Consider the following 16,939-nt stretch of genomic DNA (forward strand, 5'->3'; position numbering starts at 1 on the left):
TGGAATTGAGGGCAGTGTACAATGCAATGGTTCTAGGTCAGACCATTCTTCAGGGCAGACCTGTTCAGGTGCAGTCAGACAACACCACGACAGTGGCATATATCAACCTTAAGAACATCGCTTGCAGCAAAATGGCGATGCAAGAGGTGACCAAGATTCTTCAGTGGGCCAAACAGCATCTTCCGGCTTTCTCAGCAGTGTTCATTCCAGGTGGGAAGCGGACTTCCTTGTCGTCAGGAAGCTCACGACAGAGAATGGGCTCTACACCCAGAAGTCTTCCAGCTCCTAGTGGACAGATGGGGTCTTCCAGATGTGGATTTCATGGCCTCACGTCACAACCACAAGGTTCCTGTGTTCAGATCCCGGTCCAGGGATCCTCATGCAGCGTTTTAGATGCCCTGTAAATTCAGTGGAATGAGTTCTATGAAAATTCAAACAAAAAGGAGGAAACTTTATTCTGGTCGCCCCTGAGAGGCACAGGAGGCATTGGTTCTCCGATCTCCAGGGTCTTTCTGTAGGACGTCCCCTTCTACTTCTGCAATGATGAGTACAGTACTTCTATCTCATGGTCCTTGTCTCCATCCAGTACTGGGCCGCCTGTCTTGACAGCGAGGCTCTTGGGTTATTGATCCTGAGAATGAAAGGATTTTCGGATGCTGATATTCAAACCATGCTCAAGGCACGTAAACCTGCCTCAGCGTGCATCTATTATAGAGTATGGCATACCTACTTTGTTTGGTGTACTGACAAGCATTATGATGCTACTTTCTTTAAAACCACAAGAATACTTGCCTACAATGTGATTTGGATCTAGGCTTATGACTTGCCTCTCTCAAAGTGCATGATTCTGCATTATCTGTTTGGTTCCAATGCAGAATTGCCTCACTTGCAGATGTACGCACTTTCCTTTAGGGGGTCATACGCATACAACCATCTTATGTCCCTCTTGTTGCTCCATGAGATCTGTCTGTTGTGCTGGACGCTCTACAAGAGCCCCCCTTTGAACCGTTGGAAACGGCACTGTTTTTGCTCACCACTGCATCAACTAGGAGGGTGTCCGACTTGGGAGCTCTCTCCTGTCATCTTCCCTTTCTGATATTTCATCATGACAGAGCTGTTCTCCGGACTAGGCCAGGTTACCTCTCTAAATTGGTTTCTAAGTTCCATCTAAATCAAGAGATTGTGGTTCGAACCTTTGTTTCCACAGACCTATTACCAAAAGAACGTTCTTTGGATGTGGTTCATGCTCTGCGTGTCTATGTTGACTGTACTAGTTCTACCAGACAGTCTGATGCTCTGTTCATTCTTTTTGGTTGTCACAAGCGTGGCTGGCCTGCTAATAAGCAAATGCTGGCCAGACAGATTAGAATGGTCATTGCACATGCCAACCATCAAGCTGGACTGCCTGTCCCAGCTTCGATTTCGATCCATTCTGTTGGACCCTCATGGGCGGCACGCCATGTGGCGCCTGCCAAACAATTGTGCAAGGCGGCAATGTGGTCTTCGGTCCACATGTTTCTTAGGTTTTATGCCTTTGATACATTTGCCTCCCAGGATGCTTCCTTTGGATGCCGGATTCTCTTATTTATTACCAGTTATTTATATAGCGCACACATATTCCACAGCGCTTTACAGAGAATATTTGGCCATTTACATCAGTCCCTGCCCCAGTGGAGCTTACAATCTATATTCCCTACCACATGTATACACACACACACAAACATTCACGCTAGGGTTAACTTTGTTAGGAGCCAATTAACCTACCAGTATATTTTTGGTTTGTGGGAGGAAATCTGAGTACCCGAAGGAAACCCACGCAAGTACGGGGAGAATATACAAACTTCACACAGTTAGGGCCATGGTGGGAATTGAACCCATGACTTCAGTGCTATGAGGCAGTAATGCTAACCATTACACCATCCGTACTGCCCAATCCTCTTAGGCGCGTGCTCATCCTTAACGTACTGCTTTAGGACATCCCCAATGTTTACCGTTGGCACCCTGTGAACCCTGCAGAAGAAAACGAGAGTTATGGTAGACTTACTTTTGTTAACTCTCTTACTTCTATGTTCATAGAGTCCACAGGACGCACACCATGACGCCTCTCTGGGTTTGCACGGCCTTGGCCTCTGGTTCCCTTCTACTGTCCATGAGAATGTGTTCTTATTAGCCTAACATCTTCCTTTCTCCTTTTTCTGCTTTCTGCTCTGAGCTTGTTACAAAACTGAAGGCCTGAGCATGGAGGCAGGGTTATAGGTGGGAAGTACTAGGCATCCTGGGACATGCTAAAAGCTTTAACTATTTTGTGCCCGGACTCTCATCCATGAGAGTTTTCAGCTGCATCCTGCCCATCAGTACTCACCAGAGACATGCTTCCAGACACATCAATTACAAGAGTGATCACTCTGTCCCTGTACTGCGATAGTGAAAATGTGGGGGCAGTAATATTGGTGTCAGTTCTCGGTGGAGTTGAGCTTATATCAGTGGAGTTCATGATAACATCCCACGTACTGCGAAAGTTACACATTCTGTTCTGGAGATTTGGTGCTTCTGTGTTATGGTTACTGGAATCACAAAATTCAGTTATCTGGAAACAAGATGTCAGTAATGATAATATGTGAGTTCAAATTTCTAACACGTATACAAAGATAATTGATGTTACACCAAAATATAATTTAAAACAAATTATGCTTCAGTTTTCTACCTTGATTGTCATTGTACAGCTATCTTACTGTAATATGCAAACAATTATATATTGTGTGTACGGAAAAGATATCAGCGCCACAGATGCAATATCTAATATGTGTAACACTAGGATGGGAACCTTGCAAAAATTGTGTAATAACTGCTTGTTATGTTGGCACTCCCTTTTATTAAATCAGGGTGTCAGCTCGTTACCTCAAATAAATATAGGTATTGGTATCTTTACCTATGAAAGTGGTTATGTGGACAAAGGATGAGGTGGTAAAGAGCGACCAAAGGTGCCAAATGATACTTAAAAGCAGAATGGTAATATAAAAAGAGTGTACAAATTTATTGCAATGAAACGCACTACACAAAAATGGTTGTAAAAACACACAAGCTCATATAAAAAGATATATATATGACCCAAAAAGTACAAAGTTAAAAAATAAAAAATTTAAAAATGAAAACAGAGCATAGTATCATAGAACTTAAAAACCTTTGGAGTATCACTTTAGCATATCGGATAAAAATATATACTAAAAAAAGTTTCTTAAAGCCATAAAAGAATATAAGGCATTCATAAGGATATAAAAGAGGAATCGAATAGCTTAACTTATTGATGAGGTTAGACCAAAGAGAAGCACCCAACGCGTTTCGTCCTATCTGGACTTCATCAAGGGGTGATTTGAAACCAGAGACAGATCATACTTATATACCCAGACTAAAAAGGAAGTGATGTACGCATCACTTCCTGTAATTAATTAACATAATTGTTCTGATATTGTCTGAAACCTGTATATTACATAGCATATGCTTTTAGATAATGGTCAGAGCTTAAGAGAAGAGAAAACGAGTGAGAAATGCTGAAGGAAATGTTTTAAATCATAAGAGATTATTGTGACCTGTACTTTGTGCTGTAGATCAAAAGGATTTTCAAAGTGTGAAAATGTCTATAAAGGTCATAGAATGTCATGGTGACTTCTAATATGCTTAGAATTAAAATAGTCCATGTTACAGTATTCATTATAATAACACAATTAAACTCTTCAATCATTTGGAATAATAGCACAGGGAAATACAGTATATTAACTATAGTAAATCTCCCTGCACGCTGGACTATGTATATGGTGCTCACATTATTACGTGAAAAGTTTAGTATTTCTGTGTAAAGCAAATGCGGAGGTGACGCCTGGAAGGGGTGACACCAAACTGTGGGCTCCTCTGCAGTGACCGGAGCCAGGTGCTGTAGTGTGATAGTATGCTACAGCACCAGGCTCCTGTCATAGAAGAGGAGCGGACAGCGCTGGGATACAGTCTCCGGGGGCAGCCCATTGCAGCCGGAGATGCTGGCCACACCCCTGGAGTGACGATCCCGCGAGGCCACGCCCTCTTTATTTGCAGCCATGCCCCCTTTTTTGCTGTGAGCGAGCACACGCCGTGCTGGGATTTAAAGTGTGCGCACTGGGTGTCACCACACCCGGTGATACCTCTGTGTGTAATAATGCACACTGCACCACTTAGGATCTATTGCCTATGCACAGGAGTGACTTTTATATCAGGGGCAATTGCAGGATTTGTACGGGTGTGGTATAGAAGATCTTCAGTAATAGGTAGAAAGTCATTAGGTCGACCCTATTTTGTCAACATGCATTAGGTTGAAGGTATCAAAAGGTCAACATGGTCAAAATGTCGACGTGGAAAAGGTCGACCGGTACACAAGTTTGACAGGGTCAAAAGGTCGACATGGCAATGGTCGACACATTTTTGAGTGTTATTTTGTACTATATGTTTAACCATCAGGGGCGGATTTAGGCATGTGGCGCCTCTAGGCACAACAGTAATGGCTGCCCCCTGCCTGCCTAATTTTAGTATTTTTATTGATCCGTTATAAGCTTTCTTTTGATAATAGCCAGTTTAATAGATTAATAAAGAAAAAGCCACTAACTATGAATTTTTTTATTGTTCATTTTGTATACATATTTACTAAGTAGGACAGATTACAGGGGCAGTATGTTCATGTCCTACCCGCTTACACTCCATTCAAGGTGGCATACAGTACAGTGGAAATATTTTGCAGCTACTGGTAATTTTTGGGCTGACAGTAACAACACAAGCATACAAGTGCTGCCCCCAAAGAAGTGCCACCCCTAAGCACGTGCCTCACGTCAGGGCCGTTTTAACAGCAGTGTAGGCCCCTGGGCACAGCAATGCACTGTGGCCCCTACCCATCATCCAGCAGTAGGGGTGGGGGGTGCTATCAGCGGCAGCTTTGATGACCCGCGGGCGGTAGTGGGTGTTCTATCTTCCACTCAGTATGTAGGACCTGGAGCAGTAATTTCTGCTAATTACTCCTTTACTGCACAGATGGTGGGAGATGCGGTGAGAGGGAGAACACTAAACTGTAGAAGGGGCATAGCACTGAATGAAAGGGCCCCAGTACTTGACTTGCAGGTGGTAGGGGTGTTTAATACGCAGGGGAGGGGTAGATAGTGGAGTGGGCTTAATATTCATAATTTTCTGGTGAGAGGGCAGCTTGCTTGATTGCAGATATCTCAAATTCCTGGAAATAGATTTCTTAGCTTTCAATGGAATATAAAAGTAGAGAGTCCAACCTTTCAGGAAGTTCTGGGGACTTGGGGATCAGAGATCAGGAGCCAGAGCAATCCACCAACAAAATTATAAAACTACATACCAGGCATGTGGAGCTGGAGCAGGGACCAGCCGCTGGAAGGCTGATATCTCTGGTTCTGGGCGTAGTAGAGACAAGCTGCCAGTGTCCAGTGAAAGGGGAGAGTCCCAGCTTTTGTAGTATACCCTCAGAACTACTCTATGTCAGACAGAGCCCGATATATCTGGGGGGGAAGAGCAATTAACAGGCTCGGATGGGGACCAAAGCTTTGAAGTTGGATATGTCTGGTTCCCCAGGGCCGATTTTCAAAAATCTGGTACCCCTGGAAAGAGTGGACCCTCAGCTATCAGCATAGGGCCCTTATACTACTGGGGCCCTTGGGCAAGTGCCCATTGAGCCCATACGAAAAGACAGCCCTGCCTCACGTGCCTAATGGGAAATTTAACACTGTTAACCCAATTATGGAAACATGAACCCTCATGGACTCACTTTCCTCACCACGCTTCAGGCAAGGTGGCTTCCCAGTCTTAGTCTGCATGGATAGTAAATCAAGCCAAACATTGACCATATGTGTGTCTTCAATTGTCAAATCGACCATTTGAGCCTATCGACTTTAAGCACTGTATACCTTTCTCTAACGTCCTAGTGGATGCTGGGACTCCGTCAGGACCATGGGGAATAGCGGGCTCCGCAGGAGACAGGGCACATCTAAAAAAGCTTTTAGGTCACATGGTGCGTACTGGCTCCTCCCCCTATGACCCTCCTCCAAGCCTCAGTTAGGTTTTTGTGCCCGTCCGAGAGGGTGCAATCTAGGTGGCTCTCCTAAAGAGCTGTTTAGAAAAGTTTTTTTTTAGGTTTCAATCTCAGTGATTCCTGCTGGCAACAGGATCACTGCATCGAGGGACTTAGGGGAGAGATTTCCAACTCACCTGCGTGCAGGATGGATTGGAGTCTTAGGCTACTGGACACTTAGCTCCAGAGGGAGTCGGAACACAGGTCAGCCTGGGGTTCGTCCCGGAGCCGCGCCGCCGATCCCCCTTACAGACGCTGAAGAGACGGCAGAACGGAGGTCCGGAAAGCAGGCGGCAGAAGACTCCTCAGTCTTCTTGAAGGTAGCACACAGCACGGCAGCTGTGCGCCATTGTTGTCACACGGCTCACTGACTCAGTCACGGAGGGTGCAGGGCGCTGCTGGGGGCGCCCTGGGCAGCAATATAATTACCTTTAGTGGCAAAATAAATACATCACATATAGCCATTAAGGCTATATGTATGTATTTTAACCCAGGCCAGTTTCTTAAAAACCGGGGAAAAGCCCGCCGAAAAAGGGGCGGAGCTTATTCTCCTCAGCACTCAGCGCCATTTTCCTGCTCAGCTCCGCTGGTGAGGAAGGCTCCGAGGTCTCTCCCCTGCACTGCACTACAGAAACAGGGTAACAAAGAGAAGGGGGGCATAAATTGGCGATATTTATATATTAAGAGCGCATATATAGTAAACAACACCTTCTAGGGTTGTTTATATACATTTATAGCGCTTTTGGTGTGTGCTGGCAAACTCTCCCTCTGTCTCCCCAAAGGGCTAGGGGGTCCTGTCTTCGATTAGAGCATTCCCTGTGTGGCTGCTGTGTGTCGGTACGTGTGTGTCGACATGTATGAGGACGATGTTGGTGTGGAGGCAGAGCAATTGCCGATGATGGTAATGTCACCCCCTAGGGAGTCGACACCGGAATGGATGGCTTTAGTTATGGAATTACGTGATAATGTCAGCACATTACAAAGACACCGTCAGGGGCTGTAAAACGTCCTTTACCTCAGTCAGTCGACACGGGTACCGACACAGATGAATCTAGTGTCGACGGTGAAGAAACAAACGTATTTTCCAATAGGGCCACACGTTATATGATCACGGCAATGAAGGAGGCTTTGCAGATCTCTGATACTGCTGGTACCTCAAAAAGGGGTATTATGTGGGGGGTGAAAAAACTACCTGTATTTTTTCCAGAATCAGAGGAATTGAATGACGTGTGTGATGAAGCGTGGGTTAACCCCGATAGAAAACTGCTAATTTCCAAGAAGTTATTGGCATTATACCCTTTCCCACCAGAGGTTAGGGCGCGCTGGGAAACACCCCCTAGGGTGGATAAGGCGCTCACACGTTTATCAAAGCAAGTGGCGTTGCCGTCTCCTGATACGGCCGCCCTCAAGGATCCAGCAGATAGGAGGCTGGAAACTACACTGAAGAGTATATACACACATACTGGTGTTATACTGCGACCGGCAATAGCCTCAGCCTGGATGTGCAGTGCTGGGGTAGTGTGGTTGGATTCTCTGACTGAAAATATTGATACCCTGGATAGGGACAGTATTTTATTGACTCTAGAGCAATTAAAGGATGCTTTCCTTTATATGCGAGATGCTCAGAGGGATGTTTGTACTCTAGCATCAAGAGTAAGCGCGATGTCCATATCTGCCAGAAGAAGTTTATGGACGCGACAGTGGTCAGGTGATGCGGATTCCAAGAGGCATATGGAAGTATTGCCATATAAAGGAGAGGAATTGTTTGGGGTCGGTCTTTCGGACCTGGTGGCCACGGCAACTGCCGGCAAATCCACTTTTTTACCTCAGACCCCCTCCCAACAGAAAAAGACACCGTCTTTTCAGCCGCAGTCCTTTCGCTCCTATAAAAAGCGACCAAAAGGACAGTCTTATCTGCCGCGAGGCAGAGGAAAGGGTAAGAAAGGGCAGCAAGCAGCCCCTGCCCAGGAACAGAAGCCCGCCCCGGCTTCTACAAAGCCATCAGCATGACGCTGGGGCTTTACAAGCGGACTCAGGAACGGTGGGGGGTCGACTCAAGATTTTCAGCAATCAATGGGTTCACTCACAAGTGGACCCGTGGGTCCTGCAGATAGTATCTCAGGGTTACATGCTGGAGTTCGAAAGGTCTCCCCCTCGCCGGTTCCTAAAGTCTGCTTTACCAACGTCTCCCTCAGAAAGGACGTCGGTTTTGGAAGCCATTCACAAGCTGTATTCTCAGCAGGTGATAGTCAAGGTACCCCTCCTACAACAGGGAAAGGGGTATTATTCCACACTATTTGTGGTACCGAAACCGGACGGTTCGGTAAGGCCTATTCTAAATCTGAAATCCTTGAACCTGTACATAAAGAAATTCAAGTTCAAGATGGAGTCACTCAGAGCAGTGATAGCGAATCTGGAAGAAGGAGACTTCATGGTGTCCTTGGACATAAAAGATGCTTATCTACATGTCCCGATTTACCCCTCACACCAAGGGTATCTCAGGTTCGTGATACAAGACTGTCATTATCAGTTTCAAACGCTGCCGTTTGGGTTGTCCACGGCCCCTCGGGTCTTTACCAAGGTAATGACCGAAATGATGGTTCTTCTACGAAGAAAAGGCGTATTAATTATCCCTTACTTGGACGATCTCCTGATAAGGGCAAAGTCCAGAGAACAGCTGGAAGTCGGTGTAGCGCTAACACAAGTAGTGCTTCAGCAACACGGGTGGATTCTAAATCTTCCAAAATCTCAATTGACCCCGACAACACATCTGCTGTTCCTGGGCATGATTCTGGACACGGTTCAGAAAAAGGTATTTCTCCCGGAAGAGAAAGCAAGGGAGTTATCCGAACTTGTCAAGAACCTCCTAAAACCAGGAACTGTGTCAGTACATCAATGCACAAGAGTCCTGGGAAAGATGGTGGCTTCGTACGAAGCGATTCCATTCGGCAGATTCCATGCACGAACATTTCAGTGGGATCTGCTGGACAAATGGTCCGGATCGCATCTGCACATGCATCAGCGGATAACACTGTCACCGAGAACAAGGTGTCTCTCCTGTGGTGGTTGCAGACTGCCCATCTGTTAGTGGGCCGCAGATTCGGCATACAGGACTGGGTCCTGGTGACTACGGATGCCAGCCTACGAGGTTGGGGAGCAGTCACAAAGGGAAGAAACTTCCAGGGCGTGTGGTCAAACCTGGAGACGTCTCTTCACATAAATATACTCGAGCTAAGAGCGATCTACAATGCTCTAAGCCTGGCAAAATCGCTGCTTCAAGGTCAGCCGGTGTTGATCCAGTCCGACAACATCACGGCAGTCGCCCACGTAAACCGACAAGGCGGCACGAGAAGCAGGAGTGCAATGGCAGAAGCTGCAAGGATTCTGCGCTGGGCGGAGAATCATGTCGTAGCACTGTCAGCAGTGTTCATCCCGGGAGTGGACAACTGGGAAGCAGATTTCCTCAGCAGACACGACCTTCACCCAGGAGAGTGGGGACTTCATCCAGAAGTTTTCCACATGATTGTGAACCGTTGGGAAAAACCAAAGGTGGACATGATGGCGTCTCGCCTCAACAAAAAATTGGACAGGTATTGCGCCAGGTCAAGAGACCCTCAGGCAATAGCTGTGGACGCTCTGGTAACACCGTGGGTGTACCAGTCAGTGTATGTGTTCCCTCCTCTGCCTCTCATACCAAAGGTACTGAGAATTATACGGAAAAGAGGAGTAAGAACAATACTGGTAGCTCCGGACTGGCCAAGAAGAACTTGGTATCCGGAACTTCAAGAGATGCTCACGGAGGATCCGTGGCCTCTACCTCTAAGAAGGGATCTGCTTCAGCAGGGACCTTGTATGTTCCAAGACTTACCGCGGCTGCGTTTGACGGCATGGCGGTTGAACGCCGGATTCTAAAAGAGAAGGGCATTCCTGAGGAAGTTATTCCTACTTTAATTAAAGCCAGGAAAGAAGTGACCGCACAACATTATCACCGCATTTGGAGAAAATATGTTGCGTGGTGTGAGGCCAAGAAGGCTCCAACGGAAGAATTTCAATTGGGTCGATTCTTACATTTCCTGCAAGCAGGATTGTCTATGGGCCTCAAATTGGGGTCCATTAAAGTTCAAATTTCGGCCTTATCAATTTTCTTCCAGAAGGAATTGGCGTCAGTGCCTGAAGTACAAACTTTTGTCAAAGGTGTACTACATATACAACCCCCAATAGTGCCTCCAGTGGCACCGTGGGATTTGAACGTGGTTCTAAATTTTCTCAAATCTCATTGGTTTGAGCCTTTAAAATCGGTAGATTTAAAATACCTTACATGGAAGGTAACCATGCTGTTGGCCCTGGCTTCAGCCAGGAGAGTTTCGGAGTTGGCAGCTTTGTCATACAAAAGCCCATATCTGATATTCCATTCGGACAGGGCAGAATTGAGGACACGTCCTCAATTTCTCCCTAAGGTGGTTTCGGCATTTCACTTGAACCAGCCTATTGTGGTGCCTGCGGCTACTAGCGACTTGGAGGACTCCAAGTTACTGGACGTTGTCAGAGCATTAAAAAATATATATTTCAAGGACAGCTGGAGTCAGAAAATCTGACTCGTTGTTTACATTGTATGCACCCAACAAGTTGGGTGCTCCTGCGTCTAAACAGACGATTGCACATTGGATATGTAGTACAATCCAACTTGCACATTCTGTGGCAGGCCTGCCACAGCCTAAATCTGTAAAGGCCCATTCCACAAGGAAAGTGGGCTCATCCTGGGCGGCGGCCCGAGGAGTCTCGGCATTACAACTTTGCCGAGCAGCTACGTGGTCAGGGGAGAACACGTTTGTAAAATTTTACAAATTTGATACTCTGGCTAAAGAGGACCTGGAGTTCTCTCATTCGGTGCTGCAGAGTCATCCGCACTCTCCCGCCCGTTTGGGAGCTTTGGTATAATCCCCATGGTCCTGACGGAGTCCCAGCATCCACTAGGACGTTAGAGAAAATAAGAATTTACTTACCGATAATTCTATTTCTCATAGTCCGTAGTGGATGCTGGGCGCCCATCCCAAGTGCGGATTGTCTGCAATGCTTGTACATAGTTATTGTTACAAAAATCGGGTTATTACTGTTGTTGTGAGCCATCTGTTCAGAGGCTACTTCGTTTGTGTTATCATACTGTTAACTGGGTTCAGATCACAAGTTGTACGGTGTGATTGGTGTGGCTGGTATGAGTCTTACCCGGGATTCAAGATCCTTCCTTATTGTGTACGCTCGTCCGGGCACAGTACCTAACTGAGGCTTGGAGGAGGGTCATAGGGGGAGGAGCCAGTACGCACCATGTGACCTAAAAGCTTTTTTAGATGTGCCCTGTCTCCTGCGGAGCCCGCTATTCCCCATGGTCCTGACGGAGTCCCAGCATCCACTACGGACTATGAGAAATAGAATTATCGGTAAGTAAATTCTTATTTTTACCTGTTGACCTTTTGACCATGTCAACCTTTTGTATCTGTCAACCTAATGCATGTTGACCATATTGTGTCAACCACGTTACAGATGATCTATAGGGTAGCCTGACCTCTAGGGAAGACAGTCTAAAAACTAACTTTCTGTATCAAACATATTTACTGTTTCTCATATTAATAAATAAATGGTCAGGGAAAGGTTAAACATCCCATAATAAACAGACATGCATAATATAATCAATAGGAGACAGGACTAAGCTTTCTAAACACACATTGTCCAGCGACGTGCGGTGGTGTGAGGTAGGTGAGGCGGAGCCTTTCCTGTCATACTAATGTTTGTGCCAGAGTTTTGACTGTATAAAGAATATGAAAAATGCAAAGAATTTGTTTGAAATATCTTCTTTTTATTATATGAATAATTTTCATAATCAAAACTTTGAAGATAATAGTCTATGGCAGGTGAGGCAGTGCATCTCAGACCAAAACTCACCAAATTTCCAGGAGTTTATACTGCTGCACATGTGTATAATGCCCAGATGTACCCTCTGGCTCATATGTTGCGTGTATATCTGGCTCTGGTGCTAGCCAGTGCCACCTGAGCCATTTAGCTGATCGCACATCCCTGACGTCCTCCCCATGCTAAGACGCTGTCTCTTCTTGCTTGCACCTGCTCTCTGGTCTCCCTTGTTTGGTGCACTGATTGAGAACTCAGATCCTCAGATCCATAGCGCTGCAGGGTAGGGGGCGCTGTTGGCGGCATTTGTCAATTATCTGTTTTAATTACTTTCACTTTTCACTGAATTTTTTTTACAAAGTACCAGTAGCGTCATATAGTGTTCATATGTTTTTAATGCAGGATCAAATAGTTCAATGAGTAGGGTGTTTGATTGGAATTCAACAGGGTATAGGTTTAAATCCTGGGTATGGCAGTATATTGAAATGTGCTTTTTAATATAGGGTATTGTAACTGGATGCAGTGAGCTCTCAAGTTAAGTGCATGAATGTGGTATAAATAGAATTTGTGTCCAAATCCATTTTTTTGCAGTGGACTATAAATGTGTGTGTGTGTGTGTGTGTATATATATATATATATATATATATAAAGGAATAAAAATCATAAACCGATGTGGCTTAACAAAAAGATTAAGGAACTTATGGGCAAGAAAAGGCGAGCATTTAAAAAATACAAATCTGACGGGGAAGCAGAGTCATTTCAGCACTATAAGGAATGTAACAAAATATGCAAAAAGGAAATAAGAGCGGCTAAAGTAGAAACTGAAAAACTAGTAGCAAAGGAAAGCAAAGCGAATCCCAAAAAATTATTTAAATACATTAATAGCAAGAGATTAAAAAAGGAGAGTATAGGCCCTTTAAAAGACAAGTTGGGAGTCTTAAGCAAAAATGATAATGACATAGCGGACACACTAAATGAGTTTTTTTCAACAGTATTTACTAGAGAGGACCCAATTCAGGGACTAACATATAATCTCAATAATGAGAATATCCTACTGATAGGTACTTATCTAAGCGAGGAAGTAGTCTGTGACCGATTAAAACATTTAAAGATTAATAAGTCACCAGGTCCCGATGGTATTCACCCAAGGGTTCTAATGGAGCTTCATTCTGAACTTGCAAAACCGCTATTTTTGATCTTTAAGGATTCAGTAATATCAGGTATGGTTCCCAAAGACTGGCGTATAGCGGAAGTAGTGCCTATATTCAAAAAGGGAAGTAAAGCTGAACCAGGTAATTAGAGACCAGTTAGTCTTACATCTATAGTGGGGAAAGTATTGGAAGATATTCTAAGAGATAGTATTCAGAAGTTCCTTGAAGTCAATAAGGTCATTAAAAGGAATCAACATGGGTTTATGATGGACAGATCCTGTCAAACCAACTTACTTGGCTTTTATGAAACAGTAAGCGCAAACCTAGATCAGGGTAAAGAGGTGGATGTAATCTTTTTAGATTTTGCCAAAGCGTTCGATACTGTACCACACATGAGACTTATCTACAAGCTACAAGGATCAGGGCTAGGAAGCACAATATGCACTTGGGTCAAAAACTGGTTAGATAATAGGGAGCAGCGCGTTGTGGTTAATGGATATTTTTCAACTTGGACTGAAGTGCTAAGTGGTGTGCCGCAAGGCTCAGTATTAGGACCGCTATTGTTCAATATTTTCATTAACGATCTAACAGAAGGTCTAGAGAGCATGGTGGCAATTTTTGCAGATGATACCAAATTGTGTAAAGTTATAAATGCGGAGGGGGATGCTGAGTCGCTTCAGAATGACTTAGTTAAATTAGAAGCTTGGGCAGCGAAATGGAGAATGCGCTTCAATACAGACAAGTGTAAGGTAATGCACTGTGGTAACAAGAACAAAAATAACACCTACCTACTAAATGGGGTAAAATTAGGGGATTCTGTACTGGAAAAGGACTTAGGTGTCCTCATAGATAGCAAACTAAGCAGTAGTACCCAAAGTAGGACTGCAGCAAAGAAGGCTAATAAGATATTAGCATGCACAAAACGGGGAATTGATGCTAGGGACGAGAGTATTATACTCCCGTTATATAAATCACTTGTGAGGCCACACCTTGAATACTGTGTACAATTCTGGGCACCTTGCTACAAAAAGGATATCCTGGAGCTAGAAAAGGTTCAAAGGCGGGCGACCAAACTAATTAAGGGTATGGAGACGCTGGAATACGAGGAAAGGCTTGCAAGACTAGGCATGTTTACACTGGAAAAGAGGAGATTAAGAGGGGACATGATCAACATTTACAAATATATAAGGGGACAATATACAGATCTTGCGCAGGACCTGTTTTTGGTTAGATCAACACAGAGAACTCGTGGACACTCGCTCAGGTTAGAGGAGAGGAGATTCCACACAATACGGCGTAAAGGCTTTTTTACGGTAAGGATGATACGTGTTTGGAATTCCCTGCCTGAGGGAGTTGTAATGGCCAACTCAGTCAACACCTTTAAGAATGGGTTAGATTAATTCCTAATGGATAAGGATATCCAGGGTTACGGGGCATAGTGACGCACTGTGGTTATTATAAAAAAGAGGAGTTAATCGGAACGGCAGTCAGCAACTTCAGTCAAAATTTTATACAAAATAATCGTGCATAGGAGACCACAAATAGGTTGAACCCGATGGACAATTGTCTTTTTTCAACCTTAGATACTATGTTACTATTGAAAAAAATTGGGGGGAGGGGGAAGCGCCAATTCTCTTTCTGGCACAGGGCACCCAAATGTCTAGTTACAGCTCTGCTCAGATTCACAAACATACAGCAGACTTGATAATTCAAGCAGCTGCTACTAGGCATGCATAGCAGCTCCGTTTAGCTCCTTCTAGTGCATGTTGTGCCCCCAGCTCTAGTAAATTTGCATGATAAACAGTAGTACTGCTATTTTGAGCACAATTCCAGTTGATGGCCATGATGTGGTTTACACAAGCAACTGGACCCCCCTGCATTAGCCTATACATTTGGTAGGCTGAACCAAAATTCCTGAGGGTGTGGTTTAGGTACCAGTAATAAATCAGCTCTGGTGAATTTATAGTTGTGTATATTGGCTCAGTGCACAGAAAGGGTGTGTCCACTGTGGCGTATTGACATCACTGGTTTCTAGTAGTAAGAATTTATAGGCTGCATACATACCAGGGACTGCGCCTGTGAATGCATTATAGAACTGTGGACAAACTGGAATTTGTCATGCAAAAATACACAGCCCTCTTCATAAAGGCCAGTGTTCGGATCAAAGCTGCAAGCTTGTGTTGGACAGTCCACTCCATAGCATTGACCTGTTCGGATTATGTTGATCCCAAAGATATCCACAGAACACCTAGCATACACAAACAAGCTAGTATTACAGTAAGTGTTATATCTAATACACATACATTTTATAATAGAAAAGTGACTCATCTAGATCATAATGTCATAATGCAATTAAGGTCCAATTACATGACCATCTTGGGGACTTTCCCACTAAAAACTGCTACAGTAGCAAACGCACTAATTGTTGCCCCATCCCTGGAATGTTAAGCTGACAGACCTATCCTCAGAGAGCATATACATAACAGTACTGCATACCTTGTGGCTTCTATTTTTTGGTTTTCTGCAAAATAGTAAGGTTTGTCATCATTGTATTCATCATACACCCCCCAACGAAGGTGAGCCCATTCATGGACAAATACTCTTCCTAGAAAACAAAATGAGTCAGAAGACAAGGATCGTTCACTATCTTATGTGCATACAAATACAATTCCATGTGTCTTCTTCTTTGTCAGCTGTATAGTGTCTGTATAGTGTCTGTAGTGAAGCACTGTATCTGTATTTATCAGTGTGACACAAGAGTATTTCTATAATGGAGGCGGTACATGCATCTGCTGAGGGGCCTATAAATATGTGCGTGCTACAGGTTGGGAGCAGAAGACTGAAGTTTTTCCTAGGGTGTCGAGAAACCTCGCACCGTCCCTCCATGTGCGGTAGAGAAATACAGGAGCATGCTGCAGGCACCATACTCCCGGAGATCTGCGCATGCTCTGTAGACCCTGGCACAATGCCAGATTCTACTGCACTGAGGATATCAGGGATACCACACGGAGCTTACACATGGGCCCCCTCCTTGCTTATACTGCCACTGGTCACAAAGCAAGACCTTGTGGGCTCCTAAGTTTTGTTATTGGACCCAAAAAGTTATAATTACACAAAGATACATATTATATACTGTAGGCACTCCAAATGTATTAGTAAAAGAAAAAAGATACATGTGAATAGCAATAATGAAATACTGTAGCATTTTAAACAGTAATATCTTAAAGAGATTAAAATGATACAGTATATAAAAATATTTAAACCTTTACAGAGACCTAAGCGGTTTTGATCCCAATCTTTTAATGAACGTGTTTTTAATATAGGTTACACTTAATATAGGGGTACCTCTTGATCTTGCTCTTACACACTAAGCTATGTAATACAGTGGTTTAGATTGATAAAGACGTGGTTATTGTGTTACAGTTATGGTTACTGGTTGGGACCTAAATGTGGCACTGGCAACAGTAAATCAGAGTGTATAAGAGTGTAGCAATTGTGCCATAGTTGGGGTGTGGCTGGCAGGGGAAGGGAAATAATAAAAATGTTTAGGGAGTTACAGTACATGGCAGTTAATATGTGTTTTCTTTCGTTTATTGAGTAAATTGAAAAAACTTCAGTTGCTAGTACTCAAGTAAATTTATTTTTCATTGAACCATTTAATTTCAAATCTATCACACTATGGTAGAGTTTACGAAAAAGGACTTAGAGCCAATTGGATCTACAAATAGCAATGTGACAGCATGTGCTGGCATTTGAAGGCAGGTATATAAAGACTTAGGAG

The 16,939-nt window shown here is 44.2% G+C and overlaps 1 protein-coding gene across 1 annotated transcript in view; it reads right to left on the reverse strand.

The window, feature by feature from the left end:
* The window catches only part of LOC134958766 (calcium-activated chloride channel regulator 1-like), a 118,027-nt gene that overhangs the window by 33,977 nt on the left and 67,111 nt on the right, over positions 1 to 16,939 (reverse strand). Inside the window, exons 6-8 of the mRNA XM_063941502.1 lie at positions 15,655 to 15,763; positions 15,223 to 15,406; positions 2,363 to 2,587 (exon numbers count right to left, since the gene is read on the reverse strand). Coding sequence (XP_063797572.1) covers positions 2,363 to 2,587; positions 15,223 to 15,406; positions 15,655 to 15,763 — 518 coding nt within the window. The remainder of the gene's footprint in view (positions 1 to 2,362; positions 2,588 to 15,222; positions 15,407 to 15,654; positions 15,764 to 16,939) is intronic.

The sequence above is a fragment of the Pseudophryne corroboree genome, chromosome 9, assembly GCF_028390025.1.
Source record: "Pseudophryne corroboree isolate aPseCor3 chromosome 9, aPseCor3.hap2, whole genome shotgun sequence".
Lineage (NCBI taxonomy): Eukaryota > Metazoa > Chordata > Amphibia > Anura > Myobatrachidae > Pseudophryne > Pseudophryne corroboree.